Source organism: Carcharodon carcharias, chromosome 5, assembly GCF_017639515.1.
Source record: "Carcharodon carcharias isolate sCarCar2 chromosome 5, sCarCar2.pri, whole genome shotgun sequence".
NCBI lineage: Eukaryota > Metazoa > Chordata > Chondrichthyes > Lamniformes > Lamnidae > Carcharodon > Carcharodon carcharias.
Genome location: NC_054471.1, coordinates 19,135,389 through 19,157,088, shown reverse-complemented (window position 1 = coordinate 19,157,088; position 21,700 = coordinate 19,135,389). Strand labels below are relative to the sequence as shown.

Below are 21,700 nucleotides of genomic sequence, written 5' to 3'. Positions count from 1 at the left end.
GAAGTCTTGTACAATTGTGCAGGGCTTTGGTGAAGCCACACCTGGACTAGTGTGTGCAGTTTTGGTCTCCATGTTTAAGGCAGGATATATTTTAATTGGAGGTGGTACAATGAAGGTTCATTAGATTGGTCCCTAGGATGAGAGGGTGTTCCTATGACAAGAGGCTGAGTAAATCATTTTTTTATTCCCTGGAGTTTAGAAGAATGAAAGGTCATTGCAACATAAAAATAACTCTGACCAGGCTTGACAGGGTAGATGATGAAAGGTTGTTTCTCCTGAACAATCATTTTGGGACTGAGGTGAGAAATCTCTTCACCCAAAGGGAATTCTCTACCCAAGAGGGTTGTGGATGCTCCATCACTGAATATATTTAAGACTGAGAGAGGCAGATTTTTGGTCTTTTAGGGAATCAAGGGATATGGGGACCGGGCAGGAAAATGGGATTAAAGCCAAAGATCAGCCGTGACCACATTGAATGGCAGAGCAGGCTCAACTGTCTGTATGGTTTGCCCAGCTCCTATTTCTTATGCTGATTACATTGAGAAAATATTAAACATGACTTCTACTTTAATAGGATAGAAATTTGGTTCATTCAATTCTTCTGACCACCAGATGCAGGAATTAATGCAGAATGCAATAAGGAAGTATAATTACAATGCCAGCAGTTGATACATCAGTCTTAAAAATATTAAAGCTTAGAAATTACTAGGGTAACCAAACATACAGTGTCCATAGAAAGCTGACTTTTCCAGACTTTATTGCATATTCCTAGGTTTCTTCTGGCATGAAGTGGGGTTGCTCTATGTTTTAATTCTGTCTTTATGGCCTATACTGTCTTTGAAGTCACAAAGACCACTGTTTCACCTTCACATAAAGTTATTAGGAAACTGCTCAGGGCTTCTCCTACTCTCATAGCTTTGACAGAATTTTGACGAGAACTCCATTTACAGAGGTCAAATGAGTTATTGTTCAATCTCCGTCAAAGCAGCAGAATCCCTGAGGTAATTCCTAGTGCAATTTGTTGGTGGTCTGTTGAGCAGTGTAGCCCAATCAATATTGTTGAGTGGTCACAGGTAAGGCTAGAGCTACACTATTTTTACCACAGCACCAATTTTAATGGAAAACAATGTTCTGTTTCCAGCATTCTTCCAACTACAAAAGATGATGGACATTAAGCAAACAAATTAATTTCGGGTGGGGTGTCTTCATATGGCACACCTTCGCTGATGGCTGAAGAGGCTAATGTTTGAGCGGCAGATTCTGTTTCCAAACTGCTGTAGCTATGGCCCCAGGACAAATGGGGCATGGAGCTGCCATAGCCTGGCATTGAGGGTATGAGGGGCTATCTGGGTGATTGGGGGATATAGCTTGGCACAGGAGGCATGATGGACCATGGGAGGCAATGGGGGACACAGCTTGGCATAGGAGGAATGAGGTACCATGGGAGGTAGGTGGGGGGCATAGATTGGCATAGAGGGCATGAAGAGTCATGGGAGGTGGGTGGGGAGCATAGCTTGGCATGGGAGCATGAGGGATCATGGATGGGGCATGGGGAGTGGGGCTTGGTGAATGGTGTAAAGGGTGAGTGCTGGAGGTCCTTTCTATTTTAAATTTAACTGGAATGAAGTCCCGCTGCACTGAGGCGGGCCTTTTAAACAGCCTGCCTCAGTACCCAGCAGCCCCAGTGGTTTCCATCGACCTCTTTCCAGGGTTGGCTGGTTTGACTGTAGCCCACACCTACTCATCCTGGCAATGAGGAGACCACCTTTGAAGACACAATCTCCTGAAGTGGGAGAGCCAGGAATTTTCCTGAATCCAGCTACTTGCCTCGGCAACGAAAGCCCAGGCCATCCTCTCAGCATCCATCCTGTCAAGTCCCTTCAGGATCTTAAACAGAAAATGCTGGAGAAACTCAGCAGGTCTAGCAGCATTTGTGGAGAGAGAATCAGAGGTAACGTTTCAAGTCTGCATAATCCTTCTTCAAAGTGTACGGACTCGAAAAGTTAACTCTGATTCTCTCTCCACAGATGCTACTAGACCTGTTGAGTTTTTCCAGCATTTTCCATTTTTGTTTCAGATATCCAGCATTTGCAGTATTTTGCTTTTAACTTCAGGATCTTATATGTTTTTTAAAAAAAATCACATCTCATTCTTTTAAATGCTAATGCGTATAGGCCCGACCTGCTCAGTCTTTCGTCATTAGATAACCCCTTCATCCCAGGAATCAGCCAAGTGAACCTTCTCTGAACTACTTCTAATACAATTATATCCTTTCTTAAGTAAGGAGACCAAAACTGTACACAGTACTCCAGACGCGGTCCAACTAAGGCTTTGTACAACTGTAGCAAGACTTCCCTACTTTTATACGCGATACTTCTTACAATAAATGCCAACATTCCATTTGCCTTCTAAATCACATGTTGCACCTGTATACCTACTTTTTTTTTGTGATTCATGTATCAGAAGATCCAGATCCTTCTGTAACGCAGAGCTCTGCACTCTCTCTCCATAATATATCTCAATAATTATGAGCAATTAAGAAACAACAGAAAATAAATTATATTCAAATTTTTACAAGTGATTAAGAGATGGGCTGGAATTTTCCAGCTCCTCCTGCCGGTGGGATCTTCTGGTCCTGCCGAAGTTAATGGATGTTTGAATAGCTGGATCCACCACACCAGGGCTGGAAAATCCCGGCCACGGATAGATCACCCGTGTCACCTTCTGCTCATACTTCTTTCTACTTTTCCTACTGCTACATCCAGGTGCAAATCCGGCATCAGCAGCTGAGGTGGTGGCATTATGATATCCCGTTGCCTTGGATGACTATGATGGGTGTCCACTGGAGGCATGGAGCCTTGAGGACTTCAGCCTACTGGTTTCTCCTGTACTGGTGCAGGGGCATTCCCCTTGGCCTTGGCTGCTGGGTAATTTTCTGGGATGAGGTGCAGTATTGAAGCATGGAAAATGGAGAAGAGAGCTGGTACAATGACACAGCCTTGTTTGATCTCAGTTTTCACCGCGAGGTTGTAAAAGGTCATGTACAGCGGTTGGTGCTGTTCCTTGCATTTTTCTTGAATCAGCGATGATTATGTCTGTGGTGCCTCCCAATAGGCAAAAACCATACTGTGACTCTGGAGGGAGCTCCTCAGACAAAGGGAGGAGGGGGTTGAGGAGGATCCTTGTAAAGGTCTCCTCTGTGGCAGACAGCAGAACAATTCTTCTGTAGTCATGATCATAGCGCCGTAAGATCCTCCTGAATGTGCCTTTCTTCCCCGATGAGGGATATGAGGTTGTGCATCCGTGCCAAGAGTGTATCTCCCAGTGTTTCAAAATTTCAGCAGTGATTTCATGTGCTCCAAAGGCCTTGCTGTGTTTCAACTGTCGAGTGGCTTTTTCATCCTCACTCAGGAGTGGGATAGTGCTGAGACCGAGTGGACGGATATTGAGGAATGGAGTTGAGGACGTTCAAGTCGAAGGCAGAGTCTCGGTTGAGGAGCTCTTCAAAACGTTCTCTCTAGTGAACACTGACTGCCTCCCTGTGCTTGATGAGCTCCTTCCACCTTAGCTATCAGCAGGTTGTGCCCTCAAGTGCATGGGCCATTGATTGGCCTGAGGGCATTGAAGAAACTGCACATGTTGTTGGTGGCAGCGAACTGTTGGATTTCCCACTCTTTCCACATACCATTTGTTCTTTTATGTCATGGATTTTATGCTGTACCGTCATCAGCCACCTGTCAGACTGCTGTTTTTCTGTTAAACCATGGTAAGCTTTGACCTTACATTCGATTAGATCCTGTATCTCCATGTCGAACCAGTCATGATAATTCCCAGTAGGGAGAGCAAGGATCTCTTCACAGGTGCTTTTTATAATGGGCGTTAGAATCGACCAGGCACTTTGAGGCCTTCCATGTTAATTTTCTTGTGATATTGCCTCTAATGTCTTTACTGTTTGGGGTCAGGGTATTGGAGATGATAGTTCAGATAAGACAGAAATCAATCTAGCAGCTGTCAGTTTCTGTCATGACATGGGTGATGTGTGTTCCTCTGCAGTCCACTGCTTGAATGATAATGTAGTCGAGCAAGTGCCAGTGTTTGGACTGTGGGAGTTGCCATGATGTCTTGTGCTTGTCTTGCTGGCAGAACAGGATGTTGGCATGACAGGGTCATATTCTAGACATTCCATCAGGAGGAGGACCCTGTTGGAGTTTGCTTTCCTTGCTCCTTCCTTGCCTATCATATCCTTCCAGAGATTCGTGTCTTTCCTGGCTCTGGTGTTAAAATCTCCGAGGAGGATCAGTTTGTCACCTGTTGGGACTCAGGCTAGGAATTGCTCAAGGTTGGTATAGAATCCCTCCTTAGTCTCATCTGTTGCCTCAAGTGTTGGGGTGTATTCACTGATGACAGTGGCATTTTGATTCTGTATTAAGGTGAGCCAGGCAGTGACGAGGTGCTCACTTATCCCACAAGGGGTGTGGCTGAGGCACCAGACAAGCTCATTTTTAATGGTGAAGCCCACCCCATGGAGGTACCATTCCTCTTCAGGAAGACCCTTCCAGAAAAAGTTGTACCTGCTGCCTTGTTCCTTCAGTTGTCCTTCTACACTCTGTCTGAATTATGACAGCAATGTCAATGTCAAGGCGCCTTTCTTCCCAAGCTTTGATGACAGTGTGGCATTCAGGTCTGTCACAATTGGGGTTGGGGTTGTCCCAGTCCTGTTGGGATTGGGGTTGCTCAGATGTATTGAAAGGACGATCAACCATCAAACAAAGCATACTCTTTTGACCAAGTAGTCAGTTAGAATACTAGCCTAGAAATAGATTGTGCCCAAAAATGGATGAGCAACGGCCTGTGCCAGCTAAGGTCAATATACACAGTGCATAATATTTGCTATCTACTGATCTTAATGATCCAGGATTCGTAGCCTCTGACCTGCTCTTGTACCCACAGTATTTATATGGCTAGTCCAGTTCAGTATCTGGTTAATGGTGACCACCAGGATGTTGAAAGTGGAGGATTCAGTGATGCAAATGCCATTGAACGTCAAGAGGTGATGGTTAGATTCTCTCTTGTTGGAGATGGTCATTACCTGGCACTTGTGTGGCACAAATGTTACTTGCCACTTGTCAGCCCAAGTCTGGATATTGTCCAGGTCTTGCTGCATTTGGACATGGGCTGCTTCAGTGCCGATGGTGCTGAACATTGTGCAATCATCAGCGAACATCCCCATTTCTGAACGTATGATGGAAGGAAGGTCATTGATGAAGCAGCTGAAGATGGTTGGGCCGAGGACACTGCCCTGAGGAACTCCTGCAGCGATGGTCCTGGGGCTGAGATGACTGACTGCCAACAACCACAACCACTTTCCTTTGTGCTAGGTATGACTCCAACCGGTGGAGAATTCTCCCCCTGATTCCCATTGACTCCAGTTTTTCTCGGGCTCCTTGATGTCACACTTGGTCAAATGTGGCCTTGATGTCAAGGGCAGTCACTCTCACCTCACCTCAGGAGTTTAGCTCTTCTGTCCATGTTTGAACCAAGTCTTTGAGGTGATCTTTTGATTTGCGTAGAGCAACACAGCTTTACGACTTGAGATTCTTCCACTGGATCAACTTGACCATGAACTGCAGCATCAGGGACAACCTTAGACAATGGCAGTTTAGAATTATTTACTTCAACAGATACATCAGGCATGTCTATTCTATGTCGATCTGGCACCTCAGGGATCAAAGGTTCGACTTCAATTTGAGGTGGAGTAACTGATTGTTGGAGTGTCTCTCTACTTCTGAGATGATCCATGTGTTTCCTAACAATCCTGTTTTCCACTTCCACTTGGTATAAAAAAGGTCCTGTTTCAGAGACGATTGTACCAGAAACCCATCTCGGTCCAATTGCAAAATTCGCTCAAAAACTGTCTCTCCCACAGTAAATTTCCAATCTTTACTGTGAACATTATGATTCACTTTATGACTATTCTGGTTTTTCTCTACCTTCTCCGCTAAGATAGGGAATACTAGACTCAATCTTGTATGAAGGCTGTGTTTCATTAACAATTCAGAGTGTATTGAACCCATGGTTGCACGAGGAGTCATGCGGTAGTTGAAAAAAAATCTTGAACTGCATGTTTCTAACGTTCCTTCAGATAATTTCTTCATGCCTTTTTTAAAGGTTTATACTGCTCTTTCTGCTAACCCATTGGATGAGGGATAATACGGCGCTGTTCTGATAGGTTTAATCCCATTTAGGTTCATGAATCTCAGGAATTCTGTACTCGTGAAAGCAGTGCCATTATTTGAAACAATGACTTCTGGTAGGCCATGTACACTAAAACAATGGCACAGTTTTTCAATAGCTGCACATGCTGTAGGTGATCTCACTTCAGACACAACATTCCACTGTGAATGTGTTTTGATGATCACTAAAAACATGGTCCTTAAAAATGGACCTACATAGTCTATATGTAGTCTAACCCAGGTCACTTCCACGGATGCAGTGGGGCTGAAACAGGCAACTTCTGCTGTTGTTGACACTGGAGACAGTATTTAACCATTTTTTTCTCTTTCACTATCTACACCTGGCTACCAGATATAACTTTGTGCGAGCATCTTCATTTTCAAAATACCAGGATGTGCGCAATGAAGCTCTGTCAATAGTGGTTTTCTTCCTTGCAAAGGGATGACGACTCTTGCTCCCCATAACAAGATACCATCTTGACAACTCAGTTCAGAGTTACAGACATAGAATGGTTTTAATTTTTCAGAGAATTGTGCATTTGACCATTCTTGCAATTCCTGTTTTCGGACTCTTAATAAAATTGGATCCATGTTTGTCCAATTCTTTATCTGTTTTGCACAGACCGGTGAGGAGTCCAGGAAATTCAACACAAGTACAACCTCGTTAAACATTGGAACATGTGTAATTCTATCTGGCAAAGGAAGACAACTGAGGGCGTCTGCATTTGTTATATGCACACCCGGGTAGTACATAAAAGGCTATTGGTGAGATTGCTTTATCTTCGCTAAACAAACCCAACAGTGGTTTGTGATCTGACACTATGGTGAAGTGTCGACCATGCAAATATTGATGGAACTTCTTCACTCCAAATATGACAGATAAGTCTTTTTCAAGTTGTGAGTAACCCTCCTTGGCTACAGAGAGGGTTCTGGAGACATCCTTTTGGTCCATCCTCCATCCTGTGTGACAATGCCACTCCCACTCTATAGGGAAATGCATCATAAGTGAGTATTAATTTCTTAAATGGGTCATAGTGTACTAGCAGACATGACGGGTGTAAAAGCTTCTTGCCTTTTATGAAGGCTTCTGCTTTCAGTGCCATCCAGGACCACCTGTGGTTCTTCTTCAATAATAAGTGTAAAGGGGTTAATACTGTAGACAGATTAAGTAAAAAGCGACCATAATAATTTACCATGTCCAAAATAGACTTGAGCCCTGTGATGTTGGTAGGAGAGGGCGCTTCCTTGATTGCCCTGCCTTTCTCCTTTCATGGATGCAAACCTTGGGCATCCACTCAATGATCCAAATAAGTGACTTTGACAAGGTCCCACATGGGAGACTTATAAAGAAGGCAAATGTGGGATACAGGGTAAGTTGATAAGGTGGATTCAAAATTGGCTTAGTTGTAGGAGACAGAGGGTGACAACAGAAGGATGCTTTAGTGACTGGAAGCCAGGGTCCAGTGGCGTACCACAGGGGTCTGTGCTGGGTCCCCTATTATTTGTCATTTATATAAACAACATAGATGACTATGTGGGGGGCAGGATTAATAAGTTTGTGGATGACCCATAGATTGGCCGGGTGGTTAACAGTGAGGTTGAGTGTCTTGGGCTACAGGAAGATATAGACGGGATGGTCAAATGGGCAGATAAGTGGCAGATGGAGTTTAACCCTGAAAAGTGTGAGGTGATACACTTTGGAAGGAGTAATTTGACAAGGAAGTATTCAATGAGTGGCATGACATTAGGAAGTTCTGAGGGACAAAGGGACCTTGGCGTGTGTGTCCATAGATCTCTGAAGGCGGAGGGGCATGTTAGTGGGATGGTGAAAAAGGCATATGAGACACTCGCCTTTATCAATCGAGGCAAAGATTACAAAAGTAGGGAGGTCAGGTTGGAGTTGTATAGAACCTTGGTGAAGCCACACCTGGAGTACTGAGTGCAGTTCTGGTCGCCACTTTATAGGAAGGATGTGATTGCACTGGAGGGGGTGCAGAGGAGATTCACCAGGATGTTGCCTGGGATGAAACATTTAAGTTATGAAGAAAGGTTGGATAGACTTGGGTTGTTTTCGTTGGAGCAGAGAAGATTGAGGGGCGACTTGATCGAGGTGTACAAGATTATGAGGGGCATGGACAGGGTGGATAGGGAGCAGCTGTTCCCCTTAGGTGAAGGGTCAGCCACTAGGGGACATAAGTTCAAGGTGAGGGGCAGGAGGTTTAGAGGGGATGTGAGGAAAACCTTTTTTACCCAGAGGGTGGTGACGGTCTGGAAAGCACTACCTGGGAGGGTGGTGGAGGCAGGTTGCCTCACAACTTTTAAAAAGTACCTGGATGAGCACTTGGCATGTCATAACATTCAAGGCTGTGGGCCAAGTGCTGGTAAATGGGATTAGGTAGGTAGGTCAGGTGTTTCTCACGTGTCGGTGCAGGCTCGATGGGCTGAAGGGCCTCTTCTGCACTGTGTGATTCTGTGACTTCAGTTGCTTGGAAAGTGTACTTCTCTCTTTTCAAATGTACTCCAGCCTCCAAAGATCTCTTCAGAGCCTCTTCTAGGTTGGCCTAGACCTGCATCTGCTGACCCTGTGATCGGGACATCATCCAGGTATGCTATAACTTGGCGAAGTCCTTGTGTTAGGCTTTCCATGGCCCTTTGGAAAATCACACAGCCAGATGACACTCCAAAGGGTAGGCATTTATATTGGTGCAGGATTTTGTGTTGTTTATGGTGACATTTGTCTAATTCAGCAGCCTTGTTCACACTTAATTTGTAATCTCTGTAGATGTGAATGATTTGCTCTGGTTTCATCATAGGGACTATGGGTGCTGCCCTTTCTGAAAATTGGACTGGCTGGATTATTGCTAACTTCTCCAAATGGCACAATTCTGCATCCACCTTCTCCTTTAGGGCATAAGGCACAGGTGTTGCCTTAAAAAACCAGGATGTTGCTTCTGAATCCACATGTATTTTAGCTTGTAGATCTTTTATTTTTCCCAACTCATCTTGGAATACTCTGTCATACTTTTTTAACAACTCAGGAATTCCTCCTGTTCTGACTTGAAATATTTCTGACCAGTTGAGTTTAATTTCTTTCAGCCCATCATGGCCCAGAAGGCTAGGTCCTTCTCCTGTTACAACAATTACTAGCAGCTGGGCCTGTGGGATATAGGGACAGAGGTGATGCCTTTCACCTGTATTGCCTGTCCAGTATACGTTTTCAGCTGAGCCGTGGTTTGCTCCTGATTCAGTGGCTGGGTACCTTCTCTGAGGTATTTAAAGGTGTGTACTCCCACCACAGTGGTCGATGCTCCTGTGTCAACCTCCATGACTACAGACTTTCCATTTACTTGAAGGGTAATGGTGATTTGTTCAGTTTTCCTGGCCTTGAGGTTGTATAGGGAATCGATATCAGAACCAGCTGGTTCTGGTTCATCCAAATTGTGCACTTCATTCAACTTGGCCTGCTATGTGAATCGCTGTTGTGATCTTGTCCTGTGTTGTTTTATAACATGTCTTTTTTGTGACAGTAGTGGCATTCTGCCTCTTCAAATCTGCAGGTTTCTGATACATGATTACTCCCCCATCAGTAATACTTTAATTTCTGAATTACTGGTTATCTGATGCCAGCATTTCTTTTTCTTTTGAGCAGTAGGAACCTTGTCCTGCTTTGCGGTTGCCTCCCTGGTTTTTGCGCTGCGCCTGGCGGTAGGTTTCACCCTAACTGCAGAACAGCACCATGTTGCACACTCTGCAAAGCCTGTGAGTCCCCTTCAGCACTCACCATTACTAGCGTTATCTCCATGGTGCACTTCAGGTCTATATTAACTTCTGCAAATAAGCATCACTGAATGGTGGTGTCATGTACGCTGCAAACCAAACCATCTCACAACATATCATTTAGAGTATCACTGAAGTCACAGTGCTTGTTAACAATGTACAATATACATTGTGATCGACTCACCGGGAGCCTTTACCCTAGAGTTGAACTTGAACCTTTACATGATCACCAGTGGTTTAGGCTGCAAATGTGCCATCGTGAGGTCTGCTAGCTCATTGAAGGATCTGGAATTTGGCACGTTCGGTGCTGTCAGACCACGGATTAGGTTATACGTTTTGCTTCCACAGACACTTAGGAGAATTACCTTCTGTTTCTCCTCTGCCATTATTTCATTCATCATAAAGTAGAAACCTAGGTGTCTATGTACTGACTACAGTCCTCGATGGATGAATCATGTGGGTTAGATCTGCTGAAGAGTAGCATTGCTGGTGAGTATACTTTTCTTTCTTCCCTTAAAATTTGAAATAATCACATTCAAGAGGTGAGGTGCAGTATTGGAGCTATTTATCCTCGTCGCCAATTGTAAAAAAATTGGAGTACTGGACAGGCTTTTTGTTAGAAACAGTAAACTTTATTTACAGAGCTCCTGAAGAAGCTATATGCTTGTACCGAGACCAAGGCTGGAAAACTCCGCCCTTAAAACTACCCACGCTTAGGGTTGATTTGTCTGTACAGCCACATAATCCCCATAACAGTATAAAAGGATTAACTTACAATTACTACAGTACGGTTGCTAATTTTGTTGATGACACAAAGGTAAGTAGGAAAGTAGGGGAGAAGAAGCCATAAGGAGGCTATAAAGATACATAGATAGGTTAAGTATGTGGGCGAAGATCTGGCAAATGGAGCATAATGTGGGCAAATATGATGAAATTGTCCATTTTGGCAGGAAGAATAAAAAGGCATATTTCAAAATGGTGGGAGATTGCAGAGCTCTGAGATTCAGAAGGATCTAGGTATCCTAGTGCATGAATCACAAAAAGTTAGCATCACAGCAAGTAATTAGGAAAGCTAATAGAATATTATCATTTATTGTGAGAGGAATTGAATACAAAAGTAGGGAGATTACGCTTCAGTTGTACAGAGCACTGGTGAGACACATCTGGAGTACTGTGTACAGTACTGGTCTCCTTAGTTAAGGAAGGAGGTAAATATGTTAGAAGTAGTTCAGAGAAGGTTTACTACATGAATACCAGGAATGGGTGGGTTGTCTTGGACTGGCTAGGCTTGTATCTACTGGAATTAAGAATAGTAAGAGTCGACTTGATTGAAACCTTCAAGATCCTGAGGGGTCTTGACAGGGTATATGTGGACGGGATGTTTCCTCTTCTGAAAGAATACATACATACAAACATATAAATTAGGAGCAGGAGAAGGCCACTCAGCTCCTTGATCCTACTCCGCAATTCAATAAGCCCAATGCAGTGTGTAGCTGAAGCATAATGTCCCTACTCTTGTATTGAATTCCTCTTGCAATAAATGATAACATTCTGTTAGCTTTGCTGATTACTCGCTGTACCTGTATACTAACCTTCTGTGATTTATGTACTAGGATACCCAGATTTCTCTGAATCTCAGAGCTCTGCAATCTCTCACCCCTTAGATAATATTCTTCTTTTTTAGGCATCCTGTGTTATGACATGGCAGATGATGTGTGCCAGGCAGATCAAATCCACGAGGGAAACTTGATCAACTGGTCATAACTGTTTTGCAATTTGTATTTTATTTCAAGATGTATGCCTTGAATTCAGAAGTAATAGGACCACCATGACATCATGGGTTTTTTAGAAAACTAAATTAAACATTTATTAACAAAAGAAAAGATTTCAAGCACGTACATAGGTCTACAAATTACTCCTACAACAATACCATAAACCCCTAATTAATCTGACTCCCAGTTACACCTCTGTTGAGGCAATAGTTAGAACAAATAGATTTAAGCAGACCCAGGCAAAGCAACACAATACCCTGGACAGTCGCATTCAAAATGAGTTTTCTTAGCTTTGGTTCCTGTAGACAACAACTTGATGCACAGAGGTCGGAGGCTTTTTGACACTTGTTAGATCTTAGAATGCTTTCACATAGCCTTCTCTCCTAATACATGTTTTCCCTCTTTAATGCAAATTCCATTGTTCCCATATATTTTTGAAATTTTACTTATAATATAAATCTTTCATAGTACTAATTTTATCAGCAACCTTTGGGAAAAATAAACACACTGTTTGGCTTAGCTTCTTCTGGCTAGGTGTAACATCTTACCATCTCATTGAAATTCAAACTACTCTGGTTTATCTAAAAATGCAAATTTTCCTTACATCTCATATTCTAAAACTTCAGCCATGTTTACGTATTTAGCAGTTCAAACCTAGCTTCTTGCTGATAACTCAAAACCTCCAATTCGATTAAATTACCCTTCACCACACACACACACATGCACACAGAGAAACTAATCCAAACCTCACTGTTATCTCACTTTTACAATAAATCACAATAATACTATGAAAATGATTATATTTTCATAACACCTGCTAAAATGGGCAACTTCACATTTTCCTACATTATACTAAGTTTGCCAGATCTTTGTCCACTCACCTAACCTATCTAGATCCTATTATAGCCTCCTTATGTCCTCTTCACAACTTACTTTCCTATCTAACTTTGTGTCATCAGCAAATTTAGCAACCACACCATCGGTCCTTTCATCCAAATAATTTACATAAATCATAAAATGTTGAGGCCCCAGCACTGATATCTGTGGCACACCACTTGTCACATCCTGCCAACCAGAAAATGACCCATTTATGCCTACTCTCTGTTTCCTGTTAGCTTGCCAATCTTCTATCCATGCCAATATGTTACCCCCTACACCATGAGCTTTTATTTTCTACAATAACCTTTGATGTGGCACCATATCAAATGCCTTCTGAAAATCTAGAACTAGGGGTCACTGTTTAAAAGTAAGGAGTCACTCATTTAAGACAGAGATGAGGAGAATTATTTCCTCTCAGAGGGTCATGAGTCTTTGGAACTCTTCCTCTGAAGGCTGTGGAAGCAGAGTCTTTGAATATTTTTCAATATTTTTAAGGCAGAGGTAGATAGATTCCCGATAAGCAAGGGAGTGAAAGGTTAGTGAGGGTAGGCAGGAGGTTGTAATCTGATCAGCCATGATGTTATTAAATGGCGGAACAAGCTCGAGGGGTCGAGTGGTCTACTCCTGTTCCTAATTCCTATATTCATAGGTATCTTCGTATGCAGGCTGACTTTGATAATACAGGCTACTTGATGAAGGCTGATGAACATCTACTAGGAAATGATAGGCTCAGTGGGCAAGGCATTATACAGAAAGTGGAGACCAGTCTGCCTATCATGGACTTAATGGTGAACTTTAATCACACCAAAAGGGGAACTCGCCATGATGAAGTCTCTTAAGACAGCTCAGATGGTTATTATGGCAACATCGATTGTCGCCCTGAAAGCTCAGATAGCTGCCATCAATGTTTTGAGGCTAACTAATGAAAAGGCCTTTTGAGATAGTACATCTGCACTCTTTTTCAGCTAAGTCCTGGGATTGCTGCTGTACTGCACAGGAAAGTGGCCTTGGCTGCATGTGAGAGTTACCTGATAACCTCTCTCGGGATAACAGCATCCTCCTCCCATGCCAGATACTACCAGAGCCACTCATCCACACCTCTCAACAGCAGAGACATTCACCTGTAGTTGTTCAGATTTTATATATATATAAAAAATATATATGTTGAACAAACAGAATATGATATGCAGAAAACTCTCAGGCTCTTCAGGAAGGTTGCCCTTCTTGGTGTATTCTTACCAGCGTCATCCACAGCCCAGAAAAAAAGAATTGGACTATTTACACATCATCATGGTCAGTAACTTTTCTTTCCAATTGAGATGGCACAACGCCACATGCATTCAAAAGCTGGCACTAGAAATTTGTCCATAGAAATTTACTTACCAATTTGCATGTGCTCTGCTAGATCATTGATGCCTACATGTTTGTCTGTGTAAACAGATTTGTAGCTGTTTATAAAGGCAAGGTAAGATTTGGGGGTTATATGCATTCTTCGCCGATATCTGAAAAGTAGGGATAGAAATTACTTTTATTATTGTACAGATATTTATAACAGATTTCAGCAATAATAAAAGATTTGTGAGCAGTACCAAGTATCTTAAACTCCATTTACATTTTACCTGCTACTCATTTCTACATTGCGTTTCATTTGTATGTATTTTTGCTGGAAAATAATTTAAACATAATTATAATCAGTTGAATACGAAAATTAATGTTCCCTCTGCACTAAGGTAGTTTTGATTTTCGTCTTCAATGCTATCGCTTCCAAAAGTATCCAACATTTCCATAACCTTTTAAATTTGTTTTTGTGCCTATTAAATAATTTCTGCAGCTTGACTCCCAAATCTCTCTCTGCTACTTCACAGTTCCAAGTTTCTTGCTATTTAGAAAATACTTCAACTTATATTTCTTAGGTCCAAAATGGATGACCTCACATTTTCCCACATTGGACCCCATTTGCTTGTTTTTCCACTCATTAATTAATGAACTAATGATTAATTCACTCTAATCAACTTTATGAAAATTTCTACTCCCAATTTCACGATTGACTGTGCAATCTATCCTGGTGCCAAGAGCAAACTTGGATTATATGGCTCTCTGACCCAGACCTTCTGCTCTTTGAATGGTTGTACCCCAGAGGTAGCCCAGAAGATGTGCTGGGGGATGCCCGCGGACACCAGACTATGATTGAGTGGGACATAGATTGAGCGAGAAGTTGGGAATTGGTTCAGGTGGGAATTCAGGACAGAGGGGGAAAGAGGTGCTCCTTTTTCGACTTCTTTTCAACCTCCAGTGGCAAGTGAGTTTCCTTCCTTGCCTCCAAGCTAGGGTGAGTGCAGCTATTATTTTATCTATGTAAATTATTAACTAATTGACTAATTAAACAAATAAGGTTGGACAGAAATGCCAGGGCTGGTGGTGTTCTGTAACTGCAGCTAATGGGAATCTGTGGAATGCACTGTAATCCTGGGCAACCATATCTGCAGAAAGTGTCTGCAGCTGAGCCAACTTCAGCTTCAAGTTGCTGAGCTGGAGTCTGGGTTGTGGACATTGCGGGGCATCAGTGAGAGAGAAAGTTAGCTGGACTCTCCAGTTCCTGTTCCAGGAGCCAGTCACTCTCCATAGGTTAGGCAGAACATTAGATTTGGTCAATGGTCAGGAACAAGAGGATGTGACTGTGAGGCAGGCAGATAAGGGGAACCAGTATGTAGTGATGGAGGAGCTCAGCCCCTGACTTTGTCCAAGAGCTACGAGGTGCTTACTACCTGTGTGGATGAGGAAAAGTACTGCAATGTTGATGAGCAGACTGACCATGGCACCATGGTGAAGAATGCCATTAGATGGGGGGAATGGAGAGAAATGTGGTAATGATAGGAGACAGCGTACTAATGGGGATAGATACTGTTCTCTGCAGTCGAGAGCATGAGTCCAGAAGGCTGTGTTGCCTGCCTGGTACTAGGGTTCGAGATATCTGCTCAGGGCTGGAGAAGAACTTGCAATGACGGGGTGGGGGGGGGGGGGGTGCGGTGGGGGGTGGGGGGGATGATCCAGTGGTTGTGGTCCATGTTAGTACCGACAACATAGGTGAAACGAGGAATGAAGTTCTGTACAGAGTGTATGAAGAGCAAGGCACTAAATTAGAAAGCAGAACCTCAAACGTAATAATTGGGGGAGATGGTGCTGTTGTGGTAATGTCACTGGGCTGGTAATCCAGAGACCCAGGCTAATGCTCTCGGGACACAGGTTCAAATCCCAGTACAACAGCTGGTGGAATTTAAATTTAAATGATAAAATATGGAATGTAAAGGTAGTCTCAGTAATCCTGACTGTGAAACTATCATTGATTGTTGTAAAAACCCATCTGGTTCACTATGCCCTTTAGGAAAGGAAATCTGTCATCCTTACCTGGTCTGGCTCTCGTAACTCTAGACTCACAACCATATGGTTGACTCTTAATTTCCCAAGAAATGGCCTAGCAAGACACTCAGTTCAAGGGCAACTAGGGATGGGCAACAAATGCTGGCTTTGCCAGTGATGCCCACATTCCATGAATGGATAAAAACAATCTTTGGATTGTTACCTGAGCCATGTGCAATTTGGCACAGGGTAAATTAAATTTGAGAGATGAATGCTTGGCTCAAAGATTGGTGTGGGAGATCTAAGTTCTGGTTCATGGGGCACTGGCACGAGTCCTGGGGAAATTGGGGGCTGTGCCATTGGGATGATCTACACCTGAAATGATCTAATATCCATTACAGAGACATAGCTTTTTTCACTCATTCATGGCATATGGATATCGCCGGCTAGGCTAGCATTTATTACCCATCCCAATTGCCCTTAGGAAGGTGGTGGTGAGCTGCCTTCTTGAATCACTGCAGTCCATGTGGTGTGGGTACACCCACGGTGCTGTTAGGGAGTGAGTTCCAGGATTTTGACCCAACAGTGAAGGAACAGTGATATATTTCCAAGTCAGGATGGTGAGTGACTTAGAGGGAAAGTTCCAAGTGGTGATGTTCCCATGTATCTGCTGCCCTTGTCCATCTAGTTGGTGGTGGTTGTGGGTTTGGAAGGTGCTGTTGAAGGAGCCTTAGTGAGTTCCTGAAGTGCATCTTGTAGATGGTACACACTGCTGCCACTGTGTGTCGGTGGTGAAGGGAGTAAATGTTTGGGAAGGGGTGCAAATCAAGTGGGCTACTTTGTCCTGGATGGCATCAAGCTTCTTCACCCACTTGACAAATCTACTGGAATTTTTCGAGGATGTAACTAGTAGAGTTGATGAGAGGGAGCCAGTGGATGTAGTTTATTTGGACTTTCAGAAGGCTTTCGACAAAGTCCTACATAAGAGATTGGCGTGTAAAATTAAAGCGCATGGGATTTGGGGTAGTGTATTGAGATGGATAGAAAACTGGTTGGCAGACAGGAAACAAAGAATAGGAATAAACGGGTCTTGTTCTGAATGGCAGGCAGTGACTAGTGGGGTACTGCAGGGATCGGTGCTGTGACCCCAGTTATTCACAACATATATTAATGATTTAGATGAGGGAAATAAATGTAATACCTCCAAATTTGCAGATGACACAAAGCTGGGTGGGAGGGTGAGCTGTGAAGAGGATGCAGAGATGCTTCAGTGTGATTTGGACAAGCTGAGTGTGGGCAAATGCATGGCAGATGCAGTATAATGTGGATAAATGTGAGGTTATCCATTTTGGTAGCAAAAACAGGAAGGCAGATTATTATCTGAATGGCTATAAATTGAGAGAGGGGAATGTGCAACGTGACCTGGGTGTCCTTGTACATCAGTCGCTGAAGGTAAGCATGCAGGTGTAGCAGGCGGTAAAGAAGGCAAATGGTATGTTGGCCTTCATAGCCAGAGGATTCGCGTACAGGAACAGGGATGTCTTACTACAATTGTACAGGGCCTTGGTGAGACCACACCTGGAATATTGTGTGCAGTTTTGGTCTCCTTATCTGAGGAAAGATGTACTTGCTATAGAGGGAGTGCAGCAAAGGTTCACCCGACTGATTCCTGGGATGACAGGACTGACATATGAGGAGAGATTGAGTCGATTAGGATTAAATTGGCTGGAGTTCAGACGAATAAGGGGGGATCTCATAGAAACCTATAAAATTCCAACAGGACTAGACAGGGTAGATGCAGGAAGGATGTTCCCAATGGTGGGGGAGTCCAGACCAGGGGTCACAGTCTGAGGATATGGGGTAGACCATTTAGGACTAATATGAGGAGAAATTTCTTCACCTAGAGAGTGGTGAGCCTGTGGAATTCATTACCACAGAAAGTAGTTGAGACCAAAACATTGTATGTTTTCAAGAAGGAGTTAGATATAGCTCTTGGGGCAAAAGAGATCAAAGGGTATGGGGAGAAAGTGGGAGCAGGCTATTGAGTTGGATGATCATAATGAATGGCGGAGCAGGCTCGAAGGGCTGAATGGCCTACTCCAGCTCCTAGTTTCTGTTTCTATGAGTGTTGTTGGGAACTGTACTCATCCAGGCAAGTGGAGAATATTCCATCACACTCCTGACTTGTGCCTTGTAGATGGTGGACAGGTTTTGTGGAGTCAGGAGGTGAGTTACTCACCACAGCCTCTGACCTGTTCTTGTAGCCATGGTAATTACATGGCTAGTACACTTCAGTATCTGATTAATGGTAACCCCCAGGGTGTTGATAGTGGGGGATTCAGTGTTGGTAATGTTATTGAATGTCAAGGGGCGATGGCTAGATTGTCTCTTGTTGGAGATGGTCATTGCCTAGCACTTTGTGTAATCATCGGCGAAGATCCCCAATTCTGAACTCATGATGGAAGGAAGGTCATTGATGAAGCAGTGCCAAGGACACTATTCTGAGGAACTCCTGCAGTGATGTCCTGGAGCTGAAATGGCTGACCTCCAACAACCACAACCAGGTTCCTTTGTGCTAAGTATTACTTGACCAGCAGAGAGTTTTCCCCCTGATTCCCATTGACTCCAGTGTTGCTAGGGCACCCTGATGCCAGACTCGGTCAAATGCAGCCTTGATGTCAAGGGCAGTCGCTCTCACCTCACCTCAGGAGTTCAGCTCTTTATTCTATATTTGAATCAAGGCTCTAATGAGGTTACAAGCTAAGTGACCCTTGTGGTAATCAAACTCAGCATCAGTGAGCAGGTTATTGCTAAGCAAGTGCCACTTGATAGCACTGTTGACGACCCTTTCGATTACTTTACTGATGATAGAGAGTAGACTGATGGGGTGGTATTTGGCTGTGTTGGATTTATCCTGCTTTTTGTGTGCAGGACATACCTGGGCAATTTTCCACATTACCCGGTAGATGCCGGTGTTATAGATGTACTGGAACAGCTTGGCTAGGGATGTGACAAGTTCTGGGGCACAAGTCTTCAGTACTATCGCCGGAATATTGTCTGGGCCCATAGCTTTTGCAGTATCCAGTGCCTTCAGCTGTTTCTTGATATCCTGTCGAGTGAATCAAATTGGCTGAAGGCTGACACCTGTGATGCTGGGGACCTCAGGAGGAGGCCAAGATGGATCATGCACTCGGTTACTTTTGGCTGAAGATTGTTGCTAATGCTTCAGCCTTATCTTTTGCACTGATGTGCTGGGTTCCCCCATCATTTAGGATGGGTATATTTGTGGAACCTCCTCTTCCAGAGAGTTATTTAATTGTCCACCACCATTCACGGCTGGATGGGGCAGGACTGCAGAGCTTAAATCTGATTTGTTGGTTGTGGAATTACTTAGCTCTGTCTATCACTTGCTGCTTATGGTGTTTGGCATGCAAGTAGCCCTGTGTTGTAGCTTCACCAGGTTGACACTTCATTTTTAGGTATGCCTGGTGCTGCTCCTGTCATGCCATTCTGCACTCTTCATTGAACCAGGGTTGATCCCCTGGCTTGGTGGTAATGGTAGAGTGGGGGATATGCCAGGCCATGTGGTTGAAGATAGTGTTCGAGTACAATTCTACTGCTGATGATGGCCCATGGCACCTCATGGTTGCCCAGTCTTGAGTTGCTGCAGGATGACAAAGATTATAGACCTGAATATTAAAGGTTTCATGACATTTAGGAAGGGCAGGAAGCTAGGAAAAGGTGGAGGAGTGGTTTTGTTAATTAATAATTATATTATACAATAATGAGGGATGGCCTAAGTTCAGGAAACCAGGATGTAGAAGTGGTTTGGGTAGAATTGACAAATGGTAAAGACAAGAAGTCACTTGTGGGAGTGGTGTACAGGTCCCCTAACTGTGACCACATGTTAGGATAGGGTATAAAGGAAGAAATAATGGGAGCTTGTAAGCAAGGCAGGACAATAATCATGGGGAACTTTAATCTAAATATAGACTTGAAAAATCAGATGGCCAGAGGCAGCCTAGATCTTCATTGAATGTTCTTGGGATAGTTTCTTAGAACAGCATGTTCTGGAGCCAACCAGAGAGCAGGCTATAGTGGACTTGGTATTGTGCAATGAGATAGGATTAATTGATAACCTCATAGTGAAAGTGCCCCTAGGTAGCAGCGATCATAATATGATTAAATTTTACATCCTGTTTGAGGGAAAGAAGAGAAGGTCCAAGACTAGTATTTTAAATATAAATAAATTAAATTATGAGGGCATGAAAACAGAGCTAGCCAAAGTGACCTGGAAAATGAGGTTACAGAAATGGTCAATAGAGATGCTGTGGCAGACATTTAGGGAGATATTTCAGAATACACAGAATAGACACATTACAATGAGGAAGAAAAATTCCAAGAGAAGGACCCACCATCTGTGGTTAACTAAAAAAGTTAAAGATAGTATCAAACTTAAAGAAAAAGCATATAATAGTGCAAAGATGGGTGACAGGTCAGAAGATTGGACAGAATATGGAAACATTGAAGAATGACTAAAAGATTGATAAAGGAAGAAAAAATTAAAGTATGAGAGAAACCTAGCTAGAAATATAAAGACAGATAGTAAGAGTTTCTATACATGTTTAAAAAAGAAAAGAGCTAACAAAGTGAGTGTTGGTCCTATAGAAAGTGAGTCTGGGGAATTAATAATGGAAAATAAGGAGATGGCAGATCAATTGAACAGGTATTTTGCATTGGTCTTCACTACAAAGGATACAAGTAACATCCCAGAAATAGCTCTAAATCAGGAATGGAAGGGAGAGAGGAACTCAAGAAAATTACAATCACTAGTGTTGCTGAGCAAATTGTTGGAGCTTTAGGCTGACAAGTCCAGGGGTCTTGATGAACTTCATCCTCGGCTCGTAAAAGAAGTGGCAAGGGAAATAGTTGATACAAACCGAAAATGCTGAAAAACTTAGCAGGTCTGGCAGCATCGGTGAAGACAGAAACAGATTTAACGTTTTGAGTCTGTATGACTCTTCTTCAGAGCTGAAGAGAAGGGATAGAGCAGGTGGAGCAAAAATGAAGTTCAGGAATAGGTGGGAGCTCAGGAGGGATTTGACAAAGATGTCATGAACACAAGACAAAGGGAATGGTAATGAAAGACTAACACAGGTGCTGATAGTGGCATAAAGGTCAGATAGAAGAAAAAAGGTTAGCGCTCTCTGAAAGCAAAACATAAGGACAAGTTACAAACTGGCTCTGTATGGGGAGAAGTTTGGGGAAAAAATCAAAATGGAGGACAGAGTTCATGGTCTAAGCTGTTGAACTCAATGTTAAGAACTAGATGTCACCGTTTAGAAATGAGGATCATTTAAGACAGAGGAGAGGAGAATTTTTTTCTCTCAGAGGATTATGAGTCCTTGGAACAGTCTTCCTCAAAAGGCGGTGAAAGCAGAGACTTTGAATATTTTTCAGGCAGAGGGTGATAGGTTCTTGATAAGCCAGGAGGTGAAAAGTTATTTGGGGTAGGCGGGAATGTGAAGTTGAGCTTACAATCAAATCAGCCATGATCTTATTGAATTGCAGAGCAGGGTCAAGTGGCCTATCTCTGCTCCTAACTCATAAGTTTGTAATTTTTTTATTCGTTAATGGGATGTAACATCACTGGCTAGGCCAGCATTTATTGCCCATCCCTAT

The 21,700-nt window shown here is 43.2% G+C and overlaps 1 protein-coding gene across 1 annotated transcript in view; it reads right to left on the bottom strand.

Annotated features, from left to right (window-relative positions):
• The window catches only part of LOC121278118 (dynein heavy chain 8, axonemal-like), a 2,067,071-nt gene that overhangs the window by 303,235 nt on the left and 1,742,136 nt on the right, over positions 1–21,700 (bottom strand). The window contains 1 exon segment of the mRNA XM_041188205.1: positions 14,045–14,163. Coding sequence (XP_041044139.1) covers positions 14,045–14,163 — 119 coding nt within the window.